The 22,923-nt window shown below is 40.7% G+C and overlaps 1 protein-coding gene and 1 long non-coding RNA gene across 8 annotated transcripts in view; one reads left to right on the top strand and one right to left on the bottom strand.

Moving 5' to 3' along the window:
• LOC122549908 (tensin-3) overlaps positions 1 to 22,923 on the bottom strand; it is a 439,923-nt gene that overhangs the window by 238,484 nt on the left and 178,516 nt on the right. For all 4 annotated transcript variants that reach the window (XM_087987222.1, XM_043690124.2, XM_087987223.1 and 1 more), the window contains 2 exons: positions 22,023 to 22,137; positions 8,593 to 8,630 (listed from right to left, as the gene is read on the bottom strand). In XM_087987222.1, the coding sequence (XP_087843348.1) occupies positions 8,593 to 8,630; positions 22,023 to 22,137 (153 nt within the window). The remainder of the gene's footprint in view (positions 1 to 8,592; positions 8,631 to 22,022; positions 22,138 to 22,923) is intronic.
• LOC122549909 (uncharacterized) overlaps positions 1 to 22,923 on the top strand; it is a 105,873-nt gene that overhangs the window by 32,213 nt on the left and 50,737 nt on the right. The window lies entirely within an intron of this gene.

The raw sequence follows: 22,923 nt of genomic DNA, 5'->3' as shown, positions 1-22,923 counted from the left end.
ACAGCATTTATGGCAGATATAAATCCGCAGTAACCCTTAAACTCTCTTTAAACTCCCACATCTTACAAGAAGTACATATCACTGCAAAGGCCATTTTTGCTCCTTCACAATCTACAGAGTCAGAAAATAACACCGTCTTATTCCTCTACAAAACACTGTACTAGGTTAAATTAAGAGCTATGGCTTATATTTTAAGTTTAATCAAGAGACTTATCTCCAAAATCATATAATCAAGAAAGAACCCACTGTACTCACTAATACAGCCTTTCTCTTGGACAGACTTAAAAAACAATTAACTTATCTGATTCTGTGTTGTGAACTTCACCCAAACCGGTTCCTCCAAGATTAGTTGTGAAATTCACTGTTTGTTAATTTTCCCAGATGCACGCGGATGTCCAGCGATACATGAATTCAAAAACAGCAAAGGCAGTAACTATGCAGGCTCTCTCTCTCTCTCTCCTGCAATGACCTCACCATGTGCTTCCTTCGTCTGTTCTTCTCCCTTTTAAAACTGTTGTTGTTTTGACTTTTTTTTCCAAAGTTCCAAAACAATGCAACAGCATACAAAACAGTAATTGCTGATCCTGGAATTCGAGGAAATCACCTCCAGCACCTAAAATACCTCAAAAAAAAAAAGGAGCTCTTACAGCCAGAAATATTTGCCGTCCTCCATCTTGGATTACCCAGAATCCATTTCCATGAGGAGAGAATATTGACTCTATGACTGCCTGAAGCAGGCTCTGGACTGGTATTGAGACTATCCTTATCTCACAGTGACCAGGATCCTCTGTGAGAAGGCTACACACCCCCGTGACTTGATTCACCTGAAACACAACATGAAAGTTATTTGCAGCAAGCGTAGAGTTAAACCGACCAAAACGTCCATGGCCTATGCTCCTGATGGATCATTTGCATAGCACGGTTGGTAAGATTGTAACCCTTGGTAAGTTAGGCTGATAGGAGAATGCTTAATACACAATAATGATCACCAATTTGGAACGTGCAGTTGCTTAGCGAAAATCTCGTCTTGCCACTTGAGAAAACTGTACCACTTGCAGTGATATGATCTGAATGTCAAGATGGGCCTCACTGAATATCTTACTTGATTCTGCTGCTCATCCTGTCATAGCCTCACATTGCTCAGAGCCTGTTAAGATTCTGCCAAAAATTGCAGTTCGAAGGAAACAAGGAACTCAAAGTAGGGTTTGCAGACAGAGCCTGAGCTCTCTCGACATGTGAGAGCACCAGCCCCGAAGGAAACTCAGCCTTTCAGGGTTGTTGCCAACAGCTGCAGCCTCCTCCAGAAACCAAAACCTCATACCAAGTGGAGCAGTGGGTGAGCATGGCATTGCTAGTGGCTATAAAGTTACCTATTGCTGGTTGTCCCTCTATAACACTGCATTTCTGTCTGCTCTTGCTGCTTTCTCTCGTTGCAAAGAGAGTGAAAACTAGGAGATGGGTCAGGGATTGTCAAGGGGTTGGGAAAGTTATCATTTGTGGAAGATGACCGTCAGGGATGAGAACATGAAGACTGTCAGCACTGTTGCTCAGCTGGGAATGTGGAGGTGTGGCTGGAGAAAGAGTGGAAAGAGTTGAGCTACCAGATACGTTTATGAGGACTGCTGTCAGTACTGAACCTGAACATGGATTATACTTCCCAAAGTTTCTACCTCCATTGTATCGCATGCATTACTGAGTCCAAGTGTAAATGACCGCACTCCTGCTGTGTACTGCATGTGCCACATGCAGCCACACCTGGCCTCTTTCACCCAGCTCTGGGTTAGATCAGCTCAAATCAGGTCCTGCAGCAGGACCTAAGAAATCAATATATCCTTCAGCTATTCAATCCTACCAGGGACCATTTCAATAGAAATCCTTCCTTTAACAGATCCGATTGACAAGTCTGGAAGTGAGATGCTAATGCTGAGTTAATGAGCTACAGCAAAGTCTGCTTCAATTGTAAATGCATTCCTGAACCAATTGACAATCTCCCGCACTGTAAAAGAGTTTGCTCTGTTAAGCTTCCACTCTCTCTCAGTGGAAGTTCTACAATATAGTTAATTAGGAAGTGCTGTCGCGTACAGGCCCCACGCTGAAATGACGATCATAACAATAATTTATGTACATAGCAGCTTTCAACAACATGTTTTAAAGTTCTTCACAGGAATATTATAAGCAAAACTACTAATTAAATTACTGGCCAAAATCCGTCAAACGTCTGTGCAAAGCTGTAAGCACAAGAAATGGTACGCACCATTCCTTTCATGACGTTCACAACATCTGAGTAATTAAGTTTCTCACAGAAATGAACCTCATTCCTTCTTGATTTCTTGCACTAAGTAATAAAAGAACTCCTGAACATTATATAAACAAGAACAGAATGTTCAACATATTAAGTAACTCAACCATCCAAAAAGCAAATCACAGGAAGCTGCATTTGAGAAACCTCTGCTCAGTTTGACTTGGAGGACTACCGTCCTGGAGCAAAGCCACAGCTGAAACAGCTGGAAAGCCAGACAGCTGACTTACTGTTGGCCTATTTGCAGGCATTAATTTGCCATTTATGTCTCAAACATTTAACTATTTCTCACCACTAAAACAGGATTTTCTTTTCATGGAAGAAAGCATTAAAATTGCAAATATTCTTCTTTTTAAGCTACAAATGCTCATGTTTTATTAAGCTGCTTGCCACTGGAGTGCTGACATTCATTGAGAGCACCTAAATTGAACCTTTACAGAATTTAAACACAGAACGTGTAGCTTAAATAAAACCTTGAAGTTATCCTGTTTTGTGGAAGTGACAGATATTGTCTATGATTCTTTCAAAAAAAAAGCATGGCAACTTCTAAAACTGGATTTAGTTGTTCACAGACAACATAAGAAACAAATTCAAATCAAAACTACTTGCATTCCCTATTAAAACCATCCACATTCAGCAACTCTGAATTTAATCACTCCTTGCCCTATTACCTAGAAATATGATCACAACTAAATACTGTCCACATTACAGTTCTTTACTGAAAAAAAAATTCTGCAATCTGCAACTTTTTAAAATTTAATTCCCAACGTATTAATGAGCTATATTCCTGAAGCTTTCCTTGGTCAAGAATGCCCTCAAAAAGAATTACGCCTCTGGTATTTTCCGGTTTTTAATCTTCAACCATCACCATTCTATCTGGTATATATTGATTTTCAAGTTTACAAATCCAACCTTTGTTGTGAACAAATTTTGTTTTATTGAACCTTTGACTGAATAAATCTGGCAAGTCACCATTTCCACATCAAACTGTTGTGAACAGATCTTCACAATGTGCTCCTACCTCTTTCAGTGAATTAATTTTAATCCCCAAGGTGGACTTCTTTCTGTTTACATTCAATAATAATGGTGTCAGATTGTGGGAACTCGGAGTACTTCTGAACAGGATTGTTTAATCTCCTTCTTATCTGAAGTGTTGGCATTCTTTTCCTTACTTGCTGAAGATGCCAGTAAGGTAGCTTTTTCACATATAAGATCAGATTTCTAGGTCACCTTTTGTTAAGAGACACAAATTATGACTTGTTCAGGTAAGTTTTTGTATACTGAATAAAACAAAGCATACTTGAAAGCAAATGTATCCCAACACTTGCTGTTTACCATTTTAAGTACTTGAATACAGACGTTCATGGACATTTCTTTTCAGGCTCATGTCTGCAATACACATCTTTAAAAGAACTGTATCACATAAGCTCTATTGAATGCATTAATAAAAAAAGTATAATCTTTGTTTATTTCACATATCTGTAAATTACTGATAGCATGGTTGCACAAAGCTATCCCAATTTTATTTGCAATAAGCTCACTCGATAGAACCCTGGAGAATGGCAGTTGCATGTAATATCAGTGATCAACGAGTTCAACACGTGGGGAGACATCGAACAATTCTTCCGCCGCCTTCGCCTCCGTGCCTACTTCTTCAACCAGGATTCTCGCCCACCCTCTGACGACCCCTTCTCCCGCCCCCAACACACCCCATCCACCTGGACACCCCGAGCTGGCCTCTTACCTGCCCTCGATCTCTTCATAGCCAACTGTCGCCGCGACATTAACCGCCTCAACTTCTCCACCCCTCACACCCACTCCAACTTCTCACCATCGGAACGTGCAGCCCTCCACTCCCTCCGTTCCAACCCCAACCTCACTATCAAACCAGCAGACAAGGGAGGCGCGGTAGTAGTTTGGCGCACTGACCTTTACACCACTGAGGCTAAACGCCAGCTTGCGGACACCTCCTCCTACTGCCCCCTTGACCATGACCCCACCTCCCACCACCAAACCATCATCTCCCAGACCATCCATAACCTCATCACCTCAGGGGATCTCCCATCCACCGCCTCCAACCTCATTGTCCCACAACCCCGCACCGCCCGTTTCTACCTCCTGCACAAAATCCACAAACCTGACTGCCCCGGCCGACCCATTGTCTCAGCCTGCTCCTGCCCCACCGAACCTAATTCCTGAAGGAGGGCTCATGCCCGAAACGTCGATTCTCCTGCTCCTTGGATGCTGCCTGACCTGCTGCGCTTTTCCAGCAACACATTTAAAATTAATAAGGTATTAGACCTTAGAACAGTATGGCACAGGAACAGACTCGTCGGCCTATCACATCTGCACCGATCATGATGCCATCCGAAACAACCCCATCCTGTTCATGTATCTGTCTAAATGCCTCTTTAATGTTGCTATCATATCTGCTTCTATCTCTTCCCTTATATCCTTTGACAACCTTCCTCACTACCCACAAGTCTATCAACTTTCATTTGTCTTAAAACTTACTAATCAAACATTTTAATCCAAATTATGTATATATATTTTGTATGCATATATTACTAACAAGAGAGGTCCCAGGAATGTCCCTTGTAGAACAGCACTAGTCTCAGACTTTCAGTCAGAAAAACATCCCTCCTTTACTACCCTCTGTCTTCCATGATCAAGCCATCTTGCCATCTCATCATCGATACTATGTGACTTAATCTTCTGGACTAGCCTATCTTGACAAATGCTTTAGGAAAGTCCACATAGACAACATCCACTCCCCACCCTCATGAATCATCTTTGTCACTTCCTCAAAAACCTCAGTCAAATGTGTGAGCCAAGACCTCCCCGCACAAAGCCGTGATGACTATCCCCAATCAGTCTATTCTTTTCCAATTGTGAAAAGATATTGTCCCTTAGAATCTTCTCCAATAATTTCCTTCCCATCGACGCAAGGCTCACAGACCTATAATTTCCTAGATTATCCCTGTTGTACCTCTCAAAGGAAGGAACATTGGCTATTTTCCAGTCTTCTGGGACCTCACCTAGGACTAAAGAGGATACAAGATCGTTGTCAAGGCCCCAGCAATCTGCTCCTTTACCTCTCTCAGTATACTGGGATACATCTCATCAGACTCTGGGGACTTATCTATTTTCACGTTTCCCAATGTATTGGGAAGATTGAAGTTGATAAGGCATTCTGACAGCAAAAGAAGCATCAAAAGTACAGTGGGAAGTCAGAGCATGAAATGCAGAGGAAATGGATAATTGCAAATATTACACCTTTGTTCAAAAATGGACATCAAGATAATGCCAGAGCAATTACAGATCAGTCAGCTAAACCTGGAATAGAGAAGCATCTCGAACTGATCAGTCAAAACAAAATTAATATTCATTTGATCAAATGCAGGTTGATTATGAAAAGACAGCACAAAAGTGTTCTGTGAGGGTGCAAGGGGTGGGGAGAGAGTGAGGACACATGGGGAGAGGGGTGAGGGGAGGATGCTCCCGATGTCTGCCCAACTATTCTGGGTCTGGTTCCCCATTCTCCCTCTCCAACGTCCCGTCCCCTCACTTCTGAGTCCCAATCGGCTGCAGTCCCTCAAAGCCATTCAAATTTAAGCAGCATGTAGTGTGCATTAGCTGGTGTCAGTAAATGCAGTCAAATTTTAAAGGCACAAAGCTTAAACATATCCCTGTGTTTGCACAGAACAGGTTCTTATGTGTTTGAATGTATGCCATTGTAGCAAGTGTAAATGAGCTACATTACAATTTCCACTCATTCTCTTAAATTGGTTGTTAGCATAGTTATTAGCGCACTCAGAATTGTTAATCAAATGCTGCCAATTGTGCAAACACATCGATCACTAGATGTTTTGAATTGTGCCAGCATGGATTGGTTGAATAGTGTGTATTCCACTTATTATGAAAAGAAAAAACAGATTGCGATGATAAACAGATTTGTGAAAGGAGTAGACAGGGCTTTAAGCAATTATTCTAAAGGCTCACTCCTCTGGATTTTCCTTCACCTTGTTTTGACTTCCATTATTTTAAGCTTTTGGTACATGGTTTGTCTCTTCATTCAATTGTAATGTGGACCAGACAGACTTATTTAAACAATACAAAAGTTTGGTTAATATAGCAGTGCATAAATTCCACAGTCTGTACGTAATGTTAAAATGTTTCAAACACAGTCACAGCAGAATTCACATAATGTTCATTCCATGGAAAGCACCCCAGGTAGATTTCTTTTTGGAAAAGTCATTAACAAAATATTAGCAAATTCCACATGCCTCAACAACGCAAAACAATTTTTCAAGGTCGAACTTCAGTTTTATTTGTGAACTGAGAGATTAATAGCATTGGTTTTAACCTTTGAACACAATCAACACGAGAAAAATGAATATATTTCTTAACCATATCCTTTACATGAAATGATAATACCAGATAACTTACTCTGCATTCCTTGGTATTGCAAAATAGCTTGACTACCAGTGTTACTTAGTTTAGGAGAACATTAGGCAATAGGAATGGCTCTGCATTCAATTTTCTTCTTTGTTTAGGCAACTGCCCTTCATAGAACTACAAAATTGTTACACACAAAGGCTATTTTGCTCATCATATCTGCACGACTCTCCAAATGAACACCATGATGTTGTGCAGATATCCTGCTTTTCCCCACACGTTATTTAACTTAAAACAATCATACAATGCTCTCAAGAGTACCTCAATTGAACCCATCTTTCTCATTTCAGTCAAAAACCACTTGGGTGGAAAATGTTTTTTCTCACATTATATACATTTCTTTTGAAAATCACTTTAAGTATCTGCCTTCTCATTCTTGATCATTTCTACAAGTAGGAACAGTTTCTCCCTATCTACTCTGTCCAACTCATTCTGATTGTGAAAACGTTTGACAGAACTCCTTGGAGTCGTCTTCTCTCTAAGTAAAACAGTCCCAAACGCTCCAATCTATTCTCGGATCTAAAGCATCTCACAGCACTGGAACCATTCTCAAAATCTCTTCTGCACTCTCTCCAAAGTGCTTACATCCTTCCTGTATTGTGGGGCCATAACCATATATAATACTCCAACTGTGGTCTAACAAGCATCTTACAGAAATGCAACATCACCTCCTTGTTCTTATATTTTATGCCCCTATTAATAAAGCCCAGGTTTCTTTAAGCTTTATTAACTGCTCTCTCCACCTACCCTGCTACCTCCTTTGATCTGTGAAGAAATACACTGAAGTGTATTACTCACTTTGCAAACAGCCAGCAACATGAATTACTCCTGTAGTTCTTTAACACTGTATCCCATATATTTATGCTGTCTGTCTGCATCCTTCAAACAAAAATGCAACACCAACACTGCATTCACTCCCCACTGAACTTCATCTGCCACATATCTGCCCACTGCATCAACTTGTTAATGTCCTTTTGATTAATATGACCAGGAAAGGATCCTAATCCTGCCCCCAGCAACTCCACTACAAATCTCTTCAAATCTAAAATAAATTCATTGGTCATTATTTTCTGCTTCCTATCACTCAGCTCACGCCAATCTGTGTCTCCACACAAACAAAACACAGGTATATTCAACAATTGGCAGTGCAATTAGCAAAATTCTGAACATGTTATTGGACAATTCATTTTTACTTGTCTAAATGTTCAGAGTTTCAGTCAGACAAACTACCTAACTCACTTCATTCATTACTTAAGCAACAAGCTGCTTACTTTGAGAAGTAAATTCTGCCTCAGCAGTTAATCTAAAGCTCTTTTGGCCACATCAGTGCTATCAACCATGGCTCAGTAGCAGCATTCTCATCTTAGTTTCATGTTTCACTCCAGGGTTCTGAATATGCAATCCAGACTGCCAGTTTGTCATAGTACTAAGAAGTGTTCCATTAGCTGCCTTTCAGATAAGATGTCAAACCAAGGTTCCATTTGCCTTCTCAGATAGATGGCAATGATCACAAAACTTTATTTTTGAACAAGTTCTTGCTGGTGTCTTGGTCGCTATTTATTCCTCAACCATTATCATAAAAACAAGTTATCTAATATGCTATCTCATCGCTACTTGTCAGAACTCACTGCACAAATATTACTTGATGTGTATTCCAAATTACAACAGTAAATATCCTTTAAAAGTATATTATTGGCACGGAGGTTTGGAAATACCCAGGTGATTAAAGGTACAACATAAAATCAAAGTTCTTCCTGCAAAGAGGTGTAAAAAGCCAATGTGTCAAATTTCCTATCGATCCGTAATTAAAATAGTCACCTTTTATTCTGACTTACCTTTGACTCGCATTTCTTGTGACACGCGTATTTGCAAACTGGAAAAGAATAATGAAAACAAATTAAATACAGTAGTTGATAGTAGAAGCCATTTCCTTCAAAATTAACTCCTCGCTGAAATTCTAAAAGCTGTTGGGGCTGTTTGAGGCTCTCTCAATTATCAACCCCAACCTCCTTTTTTTTTTACAAAAGTTGGAAGGCTTTCAAGCAGATAAAGTGCATTTTGGTAACTTTTGTTTTGCATTCCATACTTTGATCTATCAAGACACCTTCAAATAACTATTTTCAGTCTAATATAATGGAACTGGATGGGAGTAAAGGTATGTAAATGTTGAGAACTGAAATACATTGTGCCTTAAAATTATGAACAGAAATGGTACTGTACGGTTAAAATTCTACAAAGCCAACTGGATGTTCAGAATTAAAATGTGACTGTTTCCCATTTGCAAAGGACACATATCATTCCATGTGAATTTTTGCCAGTTTCTGCTTTTCAGCCATTCAATTTTTTTTTCAATCACACAATGGATGGTGTTTGCATGCTTATTGGTGGCAAAACTAAGAACTAACTGATCAATGATTATGTTACAATTATTAAGTCCTTAGAAAGAAAGTCTTTTTCATTGTTTAATGAACAGATTTTAGCTGCCACAACATCTATTACTAACTTAAACAAAAAGACAAGAATTGTCATAAAAACTATCCTTTTAGTTGTGCCGTAAAACATAACTAAAAATAAGAAAAAGTGGTCAAATTTCAAAAACTTGAACAAATTACTGCCGAGCAATCACACCACCTTTTTGATTACTCCTGATTTCTGCTCTTTCAAGTGCTTCTCTGAAAGTTGCAATTACTGGACGGTTACAACAGTTTACTAATGGCAAAGTCTTAACAGCCACTTAGATTAGTTCAGGTTACCAGCAGGGAAGTGAAGTGAAACATAGGATTTTCCATTATACAGGTGAATTTGCTTTCAACTCACTTCCACAGCCCTAAATGGTGACTGAACGACTTTGAGACAACAGTACTCAATGGGCTATTGAGCTCTAGTCATGCTACTAACTTGACAAGGAATAAGCAACTCCCTTATTTATTATAACGGAGAACCTTGCGGCACAGTGGTTAGCACTGCTGTCTCACAGCGCCAGAGACCCGGGTTCAATTCCCGCCACAGGCAACTGTATGTGTGGAATTTGCACATTCGCCCTATGCCTGCGTGGGTTTCCTCCGGGTGCTCCGGTTTCCTCCCACAGTCCAAAAATGTGCAGGTTATAGGTGAATTGGCCATGCTAAATTGTCCGTAGTGTTAGGTGTAGGGGAATGGATCTGGGTGGATTGCTCTTCGGAGGGTCGGTGTGGACTTGTTGGGCCGAAGGGCCTGTTTCCACACTGTAAGTAATCTAGTCTATCCTAGGGCAGAAAGTGATGCAGATCCTTACTGAATAAGGAGAACTGTAAATTTTAACATTTTTTCTTTGTTCTTCTGCCTTGACGTTTTATTTTTCTGTATTTTAAGATGGCGCTGGACAGTGGCAACACTATACAACAACACTTTTCACTGTATTTTGTAACAAAATACATGTGACAATAAATAAATCAAATCAAAATGTTCAAAGATGTTATCACACAGCTCTGATGCATATGGGATTTGAACCCTGGCTGTCTGGCTCACAGGTAGGGTCACTACCACTGCAGCACAAGAACAATGAGCTATAAAGCTATAAATTATGGAATGAATTATCAAGTGTAAACTGGAAGATTATACAGGGAGTAATCATTTCATAAGTAGCCAGCAACATGAATTCAGAAGTGGAAGACTCTGTCAGGCAAATCCTTTTGAAGTGCTTGAAGAACTGACATCCCAAATGAAATGCAGGAGACTTCGACCTCCAAAGAACATTGGATAGAATTCACCAGAGGATTATTGATAAAACTCAAATTCAGGTTACATTGTGGATTCTGATACTAAGTTGAACAAGATTTGAAAGCAGTATTTGGGGAGTGGGCATTCAGTGTTGGGACAAGGAGAATTTTTAATTTTCAATGAGAGTTTGCAGTTTGACACATTGCAAACTGGAGTACAAATGGGCAGGACATATGCTTGAAAGAGAAGGTCAAAGATACTTAGCAGTTTCAGGAGATCTGACGCTTAATACTCCAAACATCGCAGAGCAGCAAGAAAGAAAGAAAAGAAAGTCAACAGCACTATGTATTCTACAGCTGAAATAATGAATTACAAGTCACAGTCAAGCTGAAGATATCCCAAGTTAGGTGACACCTCGAGTGTCACATTCATTTCAATCACGTTCAAGTGTTGGAGACAGTCCAAAGAACTATGGGCTGATTTTACCTTTCACAATTCTTAATTAGATGGAAAAATGAAGACAACTTGGACTTTTCAGGCTTGAAATGTTGCAACTTACAATGTAGAGCAGATGACAGTCAAAAAATTGGAAGATTAATCTGAAAGTTGAGCGGGACAAGGAGCAACAGGGTCAAATTAGTCAAAGGATATTTTTCTAATGCTAAATGCTTAATGCATAAAGACTCTTTCTGATGATGTGCAATATATATTGTCAGTCCATTCCCAACAGACATTCTATTTTCAAATAGAAGTGTATGATACACATCGGTGTTTATGTGGGAGCCAAACACAACTATCCCACTGAATCAAAGTGAAAATAGTTGATAAATATTTAAGGTTTGTCATTTGACTTAATATCCATGACTTCCATTGAACGAAAATGAATTTTAAAAGGACGCAGCTGATCTAAAAATGACTGCTCTGATAACAGGATAAATCCAGACAACCCAAATGAATTGTATGAAACTAACTACCTTAGAATGACCATTTTTAACCAGTGACACTGAAACTGTTTGAAACACAGAAAACAGGAACAGATGTAGGCCACTCGGCCCTTTGCGCCTGCTTCACCGTTCAACATGATCATGACTGACCACCTACTCAGTAAACAGATCCTGCTTCCACCCCATACACTTTGATGTCTTCAGCCCCAAGACTTGTATTCTCTTTCACTTTTGGTCTGATTAGCTAAGTTTAATTATCATAGCTGTATGTTTCAAAAAACATTTCCAAAAACTGTTACAACTGAATGAGAGGAAGGCACAGAACAGCTAAGGAAAATGCCAGGAACTTGCTCTGCAGTTGGCCTGTCTCCATGATGAATCTCAGAACACTGGGATGCTTTTACCTTGGGCCCTGTCGGTTCATTGCACAAGAGCAGGTTACCCTATCCACAGGCAGAGTGGGGACAAATCCAGTGGTCACTGGTTCCAAATGGTCACAATTGCAGGTGCACCAAGTGAACACAGGCAAAAGAATTAGGAGCAGCAGAGGAGCCTGTTCCACGATTCAGTAAGAACATGGCTGATCTGTTTGAGTCTCAACTTCCATTTTCTGTCCTCAAAGGGTGACCCTTAATTTTGAAACAGTGCTCCCTGGTTCTGGACTGACCACCAAGAGGAAACATCTTTTCTGCATCCACCTTCAAGATCATTCAGGATATAACACTTCAATGAAGTCACTCCTCACTCTTCTAAATTCCAGTGGAAACAAGCTCAGCCTGTTCTGACCGATTCTCATAAGAGGACGTGCTCATTCCAACTTACTGCAATCCAGTAAATATGCTCAGAACTATCAGCAATACACTTACATTCTTCCTTAAATAAGGAAACCAAAATCGCACATAGTAGTTGAGATACAGTTTCACCAATGCCCTGTATAACTGAGGTCCTAATAGACTGATTGATTATATGTAGTAATGCATTCTAACTGCTGGTGACTCTTACCTGCAAATATGGATAGGTACGTACTTCTCTTCAATTCCCTTTGTGAGCACCACTGGACTGACTGCATTCTCTAAGAGGGAGTTCAAGTTAGCTGGTCCTGATACCCTTCCGAATCACAGCAGGCCCGCTCACCTCACTCTGGGAACTGTGGCCAACCTTTCTTCAGATGCAAAATCCCAGTAACTCTCAAAGATTAATTTAACCTCATGCACATTCTCAGGAGTGCCTTTACAGGGTTTCACAGCTGCAGTCAGAGCCATGGCCTGGTCGACTATGCTTTCTGACGATCACCAGACATACCTGCCCCAATAAATCCTGCAGCATTTCCCGGAGCCTCCAACAGTTGGCCCAAATATGCCCTTTTGCTAGTGAAAAGACACAAGCTTGTCTGGCCCCACTTTTCATTGCAAAACCATCCTTTCTGTCCTGAGGAGGTTAAAAATCACCCAACACCAGGTTATCGTCCAAGACGTTTATCGCTGGAAGCACGAGCTTTTGGAGCGCGCTCCTTCATCAGGTGGTTGATGAGGTTCAGATCCTGCTCATAGAATTTATAGCCAAAGGAGTCCAGTGTCATAGAGATGTGATATAGTAAATAATCTGAGATGAAAACTTCCATCTTTTATTATGGGATATGCTGGTTTCTGTTCTTTAATATGTAAATCCCATAACTTCTTTTAAATTATGGAGTGAATTTTTTTTGCAGAATTACATTTTATTTTGCTCAAAAACCGCATGAATCCATGTGAAAATGACACAGAGGGTTTGTCAATCTGACACAGCATTGGGACACCTACAGACTTCATGCCTGTTGTTTAAAAACCTGAGCTGCCTTGAGAATGATTTGGAGATGCCAGTGTTGGACTGGGGTGTACAAAGTTAAAAATCACACAACACCAGGTTACAGTCCAACAGGTTTATTTGGAAGTACTAGCTTTCGGATCGCTGCTCCTTCATCAGGTGATTGTGGAGAATGGCTCTCAAAACCAATCACAACACTGTCATCAAACCAGCAAATAGAGAAGGAGCCATCGTCATTTAGAATAGAACAGATTACTGCAAGGAATTGTACCGACAACTGAACAACCAGGAACACGACAGGCAACTCCCGACCGATCTTACCAAACAGCACACCCGTGAACTAAACACATTGATCAGGACTTTGAATCCAGTTCTTCAGAGTTCCCTATGCACACTCATCCCATGTAATGCTCGTATAGGCGACTTCTACTGCCTTCCGAAGATACACAAAGCCAATACACCAGGACGTCCCATCGAGCCTGTGTGAGAACCTCTCTGGCTATGTCAAAGGCATCTTGAAACCATTGTACAGGGGAACCCCAGCTTCTGTCACGACACTGCAGATTTCTTCCAGAAACTCAGCACCCACAGACCAATCAAACCAAGAACATTCCTCGTCACAATGGATGTTTCAGCGCTCTACACCAGCATTCCCCACAATGACGGCATGACGGTAACAGCCGCAGTACTCAACACCAACAACTGCCAATCTCAGAGCACTATCCGACACCTCATAGAACATAGAACACATAGAACATAGAATATTACAGCGCAGTACAAGCCCTTCGGCCCTCGATGTCGCACCGACCTGTCATACCAATCTGAGGCCCATCTAACCTACACTATTCCATGTACGTCCATATGCTTATCCAATGACGACTTAAATGTACTTAAAGTTGGCGAATCTACTACCGTTACAGGCAAAGCATTCCATACCCTTACTACCCTCTGAGTAAAGAAACTACCTCTGACATCTGTCCTATATCTATCACCCCTCAATTTAAAGCTATGTCCCCTCGTGCTCACCGTCACCATACTTGGAAAAAGGCTCTCCCTGTCCACCCTATCTAACCCTCTGATTATCTTATATGTCTCTATTAAGTCACCTCTCAACCTTCTTCTCTCCAATGAAAACAGCCTCAAGCCCCTCAGCCTTTCCTCGTAAGACCTTCCCTCCATACCAGGCAACATCCTAGTAAATCTCCTCTGCACCCTTTCCAAAGCTTCCACATCCTTCTTATAATGCAGTGACCAGAACTGTACACAATACACCAAGTGCGGCCGCACCAGAGCTTTGTACAGCTGCAGCATAACCTCATGGTTCCAGAACTCAATCCCTCTATTAATAAAAGCTAAAACATTGTATGCCTTCTTAACAACCCTGTCAACCTGGGTGGCAACTTTCAAGGATCTGTGTACCTGGACACCGCGATCTCTCTGCTCATCTACTCTACCAAGAAACTTACCATTAGCCCAGTACTTTGCATTCCTGTTACTCCAACCAAAGTGAACCACCTCACACTTGTCCGCATTTACCTCCATTCGCCACCTCTCAGCCCAGCTCTGCAGCTTATTTATGTCTCTCTGTAACCTCCAACATCCTTCGTCACTATCCACAATTCCACCAACCTTAGTGTCGTCTGCAAATTTAATAACCCACCCTTCTATGCCCTCATCCAAGTCCTTTATAAAAATGACGAACAGCAGTGGACCCCACACCGGCCCTTGCGGTCCACCACTAGTAACTGGACTCCAGGATGAACATTTCCCATCAACCACCACCCTCTGTCTTCTTTCAGCAAGCCAATTACTGATCCAAACTGCTATGTCTCCCACAATCCCATTCTTCCGCATTGTGTACAATAGCCTACTGTGGGGAACCTTATCGAATGCCTTGCTGAAATCCATATACACCACATCAACCGGCTTACTTTCATCTACCTGTTTGGTCACCTTCTCAAAGAACTCAATAAGGTTTGTGAGGCACGACCTACCCTTCACAAAACTGTGCTGACTATCCCTAATCAAATTATTCTTTGGTAGATGATTATATATCCTATCTCTTATAACCTTTTCCAACACTTTACCAACAACTGAAGTAAGACTCACTGGTCTATAAATACCAGGGTTGTCTCTACTCCCCTTCCTAATCAGGGGAACCACATCCGCTTTATTCTCGATCACATCTTCACCTTTGACAGCCAGCTCTTCATCCAGACACATGGAACAGCCATGGGGACCAAATTTGCACCCCAACATGCCAACATTTCACGCACAGGTTTGAACCAGACTTCTTCTCTACACAGGACCTCCAACCAACATTATACACCAGGTACATTGACGACATTTTCTTCCTCTGGACCAGTGGAGAGGAGTCACTGAAAAAACTACACAGTGATATCAACATGTTTCATCCCACCAAACTCACCAGAGTGCTCACTACTATCTGTCTCATTCTTGGACACATGCAACTCCATCAAGGACAGGCACCTCAGCACCACACTCTACCGCAAACCCACAGATAACCTCATGATGCTATATTTCTCCAGATTCCACCTGAAACATATTAATACAGCCATCCCCTATGGACAAGTCTTAGGCATACACAGAATCTGTTCAGATGAGGAAGAACATGATGGGCACTTGGAAGTACTCAGTGATGCCCTCATAAGAACGGGGTACGATGCTCAACTCATCGACCACCAGTTCTGACATGCCACAGCAAGAAACCGTAATGACCTCCTCAGGAGACAGACATGAGCTGCAACCGACAGGCTACCCTTCGTTGTCCAGTACTTCCCAGGAGTCGAAAAACTACGCCATGTTCTTCGCAGCTGCAACTCGTTATCAATGAGGATGAGCACCTCGCCAAGACCTTCCCCACACCTCCACTGCTCGCCTTTAAACAACCACCAAACCTCAAACAGATCATTGTTCACAGCAAGCTGCCCGGCTTTCAGGACGATACAATACAACCTTGTGACAGTAGACGCTGCAAGACGTGTCAGAATGTCGACAGGGATACCACCATTACGCGTGGGGACACCTCCCACCATGTATGTGGCAGGTACTCATGTGACTCAGCCAACGTTGTCTATCGCATACCCTGCAGGCAAGGATGCCCTGAGGCATGGTACATTGACAAGACCAAACAGAGGCTATGGCAATGGATGAATGGACAATCAACAGACAGGAGTATTCCCTCCCAGTCGGAGAACACTTCAGCAGTCCAGGACATTCGACCTCGGAACTTCGGGTGACCGCCCTCCAAGGTGGACTTCGGGACAGGCAACAATGCAAAGTAGCTGAGCAGAGGCCGATAGCCAAGTATGGTACCCATGGGGATGGTCTCAACTGGGACCTTGGGTTCATGTCACACTACAGGTGATCCCATTGCACTATGGACACACACACACACATCCCCTCTCACAGACTCTCATAAACCGCCCCCCCCCCCATGCACACATACGCATATAAGTTTGTGGGGTGAATTTGTACATGCAAAATTACATTTTACTTTGCTCAAAAACCTCATGAATCCATGTAAAATTCTGTAAATCCGTTTTTTAGATTAGAATCAGTCTGACCATTGTGACACAGACAGCCTCACAGGGAGTTAACACCTTCAGTACCTTATCTGGGCCGACATGACACCAATTGTTGAAGTGCACTTGAGAATGTCACTTTTAAAAAAGGTTTTGTGATTTATGTATGAAAGAACTGAAACCAACACGGTCATTCTAAAAGATGAGACACTTAACAAACAATCCAGGTCTTTTCAATATATAATTTCAATACATCACACTGGAAACTTTTGCTATAAATTCTGTGTCTTACAATCTTATTCTCTACAATCCCCTGAAGGAGCAGCGCTCCGAAAGCTAGTGCTTCCAAATAAATCTGTTAGACTATAACCTGGTGTTGTGTGATTTTTGTCTTGAGAATGTAATTTAAAAGAAGTTCTGGGACTTACATATCAAAAAATAGAAACCATTACAAACTAAGATTGTTTACTGTATCACATCTCCATGACACGACTCCTTTGGTTATAAATTCTGTGAGCATGATCTTAACCTCCACAACCATCTGACGAAGGAGCAGCGCTCTGAAAGCTAGTGCTTCCAAATAAACCTGTTGCACTATAACCTGGCATTGTGTGATTTTTATCTTTGTACACCCGAGACATAATCAGTGATATTTTTCTCAAGCAAGAGGGAATAAACTTCATGAGCCTTCCCCAAAAGCTTATTCTACATTAACAAGGGCCAATGCTGGACTGACCACTTGAACTACTGCATGACCTGCTCGAAGGAGATAAATAAGGATTCCACCTCAACCTCCTCAAACCTAAGAACTGAATGTGCAAATTCAGCAGCCTCTGCCCTCGAGTTGGAACTAGTATTGCCTTGGGACATGGCAGAATTCCTATCCCTCAGCTCGAGCTGTCTTAGTTCACATTCCCTTTCCTCCTCTTTTTCCTGAAATTCTCCCTCTTCTCGGATTGCTTTGTCCCCTCTTTCTCATTTCTTTCCCTCGGCTTTCCCCTCTTTCTCACTTGCCTTTACCTCCCTCTACTTCCAGTTTTTTTTGAAATTCTAACTTCCATTGCTCCAATTTTAATCTTTTCCATGCTTACTCACAATTTTGCAGTCCTCACCTTTCACTTGTAAGCCATTTGATATTACTTCTAAAATTTCTGGCTTTCAGGTAAAATTCTAATCCTGACAGCCTTGCTAAATCTTTTAGTTACTCAAGGGACAGAATTTTTAAATCCTCGAGTAACTTCCTTTAGTAAATTCGCCAAGACTGACATTGAAAGTGGCCATTTCGGTATAGGTGTAGGGCAAATTTGAGAAAGCTTTCTGCAACGTCTTTGAAAGGGACAATTTATCCTCTAATTATTTTCTATTTACACTTGGTGTATCTGTGGTTTTAAAGGATACATGCCCTCAATTTGTGCAAACCAATTCCCACGTAAAATGGCTCCAATTAGTTACTGTTCCAGACAGGATATACTAGATTGCCAAGCTCCCATCTGAGGTGGCTCCTGCTGTCTTGGCTGGTCACAGCAAGTTCATTAAAAGGAATCCACCCCCTTGTGGATACATTTTGCCCAAAACAAATAAATTTGAGTTTTAAAAGGTGCCAATTTAACCAGACTTTCTTGAGTTGATAAAACAATTGGTTTATTAGTTACTAAACATGAGAAGAAATAATAATACAATACACGCTTCTCACTTTCAATAGAAGTCTAAAAGAACCTAAAAATTTAAAATTACATATGTATATCAATTGCTGAGTTATTCAAGAAGATAGATTGTGGATCATTAATAATTAAGCAGTGAATTCAGGTTCTTGGCTTTGATGATTGGTTGAAATTATTTTTACCGGTTTCTGTTTGACGAGCTTACTGACTAGCTTCCAGCAGTTCGAGTTAGCGATTTGTTTGCCTGCAATGCCAGGGTGACTACTGGATGATTCTTTGACTGTGACTCATACAGCATACTTACACTTGAGCTCAGAACAATACACGGATACCTCAACCCACAATCACACTCACACATATACACGCGCATCCAAGGGGTGAACCTCACTTTTAATTCCTGCTCCTGTGTGTTCTTGAAAGTGGAAACATGCCTCTCACTCATATTGCTGTCTTTTCTCCCATCATATTCCAGAACAGAGGTACTTACAGTTTACAGTGCATTTCTCCCTTTGAAGCATCTTTGACACATTCAGGTGTGATATTCTAGGGTTCCTCTCCAGGCAGTCACTGAATTTACATCTACAGTAACCTTTATACTGTTCACCCTCACATTTTGAATACATTTTTCTGTTAAAAGTCCAATAGTGATCTAGGTTCATGGTTTATGATCATGACAATATTCGTCTTTCAACATTTGACTTGTAAACCTGAGATTTTAATTAACTAGAAATAGACTTTTTTTTTAAAAAAAGGACACTGCTGAACTGAAATGGTTGCTCTGATAATTTCATAAGCGCAAGGAACTCACATGTAATGAACAAAACCAGCTGATTCAGAATTTCCATTTCTCATTAAGAGGCACTGAAACTCAGAGAGACATTAAAAAAGACACATCTATTTTTTACTCACACTTGTATAACAGCTTCGCGTTGTGGTGATGCAAGATTACCTGTAGAGTGTTAAATTCATAAAAGATAACAAAACTAGTCTTCGAACATGCAATCAAACCATATTTAAGTAGTTTGCTTTGACAACAAAGCTGCCGGGAAAAACAAACTGATTTATAACAGCATAAATGCAGAAAGCTCCTCTCTCTCCCCTTTCTAAACCTCACAAGTTGAGGAACTAGCTGATGAAAAATAATTTGGCAGAACAATGATTTATTGAGAACTCCAGGGCATCTGCAACCTTCTCATGATGCAGAATTCAAGATAACAATTAAACAGCTTGCCTTGGATCTAATCATTCTCATAACTTAAAGAATCTAAAAACCTCTAAAATGTAACTGCCTTCATTTTCCTGCTGAAGCAAATACTCCTCACCCCACCTTCTTTGTAAGCTATGTATGTTGTGCTCATCTATTATTTTTCTAGGGAATAAAACTCCACTCTGAATCAAGAAACCTCAAAAATGTTTCTCCTTCATTTTTGTCTGGTTAACGAAGCTCAATTAAGGTATGATAGCTAGATACTAAAACATTAAAATTGTTGCAACAGACCAAGAAGGGGTTATGAAAAGACAGGAGCTGTGTGACCACCCCCTCCCCATCCTCCATCTCCTCACCTGATTGTAAAACTTTCAGTTTGCTGAACAGCATCCAGATGGGAGTCAACAATCCAAGCTATTTTTGAGTACTTACAGACTTCTCTTCATATTTCTACTGACTATTTGTAACTAGAACAGGATCAAAAATGCTTGACATCCATTGCTAACTCTAGTCCGCACCACTAGAATGTAAACGTTTGTAAGCATTCATGAGCACTGAGCACAGAAGCTGTTCCTGTGCTTCCCAGAAAAAAAATTCCAAGATCTAAATTTTCTCGTAGGTTGCTTGCAATAGTGTCCAGGAGATAAATCTTTCATTTCTAGAGATTCCAAATCAAACGTTGGCAACTTCAGTGATGGCAAATTCTACCAGGTATTCCAATTTGCACCAGTCTCTGTAGTCCTAGGTGTTACTCCATTGCTGGCGGTGGCTAGCCATTTTTCTGGTTAAATAATATAATTAGCTCATCAAAACAGACACTAAGAAGCAAACACAAAATCCTTGCCCCAAAATAGTTGAACAAAAACTGGCCTATTGGAACAAGAATTAGTTATGAACAGCTACAGGCACCAGTGGGCATTCAGACACCAGGATACTGTTTTGCATCTGTCACTCAACATGAACTGAAAGCTCATTCATCTGCACGTAAGCATGCATCACTGACATAATACACACCTCTAATCAGTATTATGTATTCAACACAGAAATTCATTTTTGTGGCAGTGGACCGATAAGTTATACTGCACATCATCGGAGAGTACGTGTACTTAAATGTTCATGCTGCCTACCAAGTGACATACGTTCAATACATAATTAAGGGCTTTTGGCACCAGACATCAAAAAAAGCCGAAAAATTGGGAAGAGGGGCAAGCAATTTATAAAAAGTGATGGCATTCAAAAAGGAAAAACAGATAGTCAGACAGGACAAAAACTAAACAAAACAAGGATACAAGAAAATAAATCAAGGACTTGCAAGAAATAAGAATCCCACATCTTCTTCCATATTTATATTTGTGCTCACAGCAGTCAGTGCGAAGTTCCTGATTTTCAAACTTTATTTTCTGTTTTAGTAATTTTGTCTATTGGTCATTTACATTTGTTCTTATTGATCTTTGATAATGCCTTACTTTCCAATATTAATTCCACTTTTACTGAAATGATCTCGTGTGAAGGGTCTTAGCAGCATCAAAAAATTTTTGGAACTCATGATCCATTCCTCCTTAATGTGGACATACCAGCGTTGGACTGGGGTGGATCTCTCCACTGATAAATTATGTGCCTGTGTGCTTCCCTCCACTTCATATGATGAAGGAGCTGTGCTCCGAAAGCTTGCGATTTCAAAAAAGTCCTCCTCAGAGAGGAATGCATTTCAGGAGACAAATATGTCTCATACCGAAATGAAAACGCACAAAGAATTCTAACTTGTCACAAATATTGTCTATTCTTGTCAGAATTTTGTACAATCTAGATGTAGAAGTCTCAGAATGAAAGACAAGTCAATTCGGACGTAGATCTGAAGGAACCTATTTACTCAGAGGATGTTGAATATTTAGAATTCTCTACACCATATGGCTGTGAAAGCTCAGTCATTAAACAAGTACAAGACAGAGACTGACAGATTCTAGTTACTGATGCCACCAAGGGATATGGGAATAGCCTGAGGAATATGGACTTTTACTTAATAATTCATGGGATCGGGGTGTAGCGACTGCACCAGTATCTATTGTCGACCCCTAGTTGCCCTTGTAAAAGGGACAGTGAGCTGCGTGAACTTGAACTGAAGTTTATTTAATGTCAGTAGACCGACAATGTCATTAGGAAGGGAGTTCTCGGATTTTGACTCAGTGATACTGAAACTGGTCCAATTTCAAGTCAGGATGGTGAGAGGGGAGCTTGCAGGTTGTGTTATTCCCATGCATTTGCTGCCATTATCCTTCTAGGTGTTCATAGCTGTAAGACAGAGGATCAATAGCAATCTAGAATCTTGCAAGTTGTCTTGAGGGGCTGAATGGCCTATGCCTGTTCCCATGCCCGGAAAACACAGAATAGTGCATGTTGGGGACTCACCTCTGCATGAAAGACCTTGACTGCTGCTGATGAGTTGTTTGCAGATGCTGCAAGTTTTTGGCTTTTTGAAAGTCTTGCTCTTGAATGTATGTGAACTGGAAACTAACTCTTCAGGCTGAAACAACAAACATGAAACAGCTTTTTTATAACACACATTACAGAATGAAGTTTTACTTCATAGGTGTTTTAAAACAACTGAAGAAAAAGGTATTGCAGGTCAACATTAAAATCTAACCATTGCACTAGGTTAGAGTTTCAGCTCTAACCATTGTGGAAGCCTCAAATAGCAAATATAGTAAGAAAAAGTAGTAGCGTGTTTTGAGAAGATTTGTAGCTCATGTTGAGGTTCTGGATGTAGGTTTGCTCGCTGAGCTGGGAGATTCATCTCTGACGTTTTGTCACCCCACAAGGTAACATCTTCAGTGGACCTCAGACGAAGCAGTGTACATGATTCCTGCTTTCTATTTATATGTTTGGGTTTCTTTGTGTTGGTGATGTTATTTCTGTTGTGATGTCATTTCCTGTTCTTTTTCTCAGGGGGTGGTAGATGGGGTCTAACTCAACGTGTTTGTTGAGAGAACACCCCTGAGCTTAAGAACAGGAAATGACATCACCACAGGAAATCACATCACCAACCCAAAGAAACCCAAACATACAAACAGAAAGCAGAAATCATGTACACTGCTTCGCCTGAGGCCCACTGAAGATGTTACCTAGTAGGGTGATGAAACGTCTGGAAATGAACCTCCCAGCTCAGCGAGCAAACCTACATCCAAGAAAAAGAAGTCTACAATTTCATTTAATGTGACAGTGAAGGCATGAAAATTTTGTGTTTATTTGATACAATACCTTCATTTAAGCGTATCCATTTAACTTAAATTTCTTAAAAAAATACTTTTAA

Source organism: Chiloscyllium plagiosum, unplaced genomic scaffold (assembly GCF_037043375.1).
Source record: "Chiloscyllium plagiosum isolate Xiang-an unplaced genomic scaffold, Cpla_swu_hap1 HiC_scaffold_5, whole genome shotgun sequence".
In the NCBI taxonomy this organism is placed as follows: domain Eukaryota; kingdom Metazoa; phylum Chordata; class Chondrichthyes; order Orectolobiformes; family Hemiscylliidae; genus Chiloscyllium; species Chiloscyllium plagiosum.
This window is presented reverse-complemented; position numbering and strand designations above follow the sequence as displayed.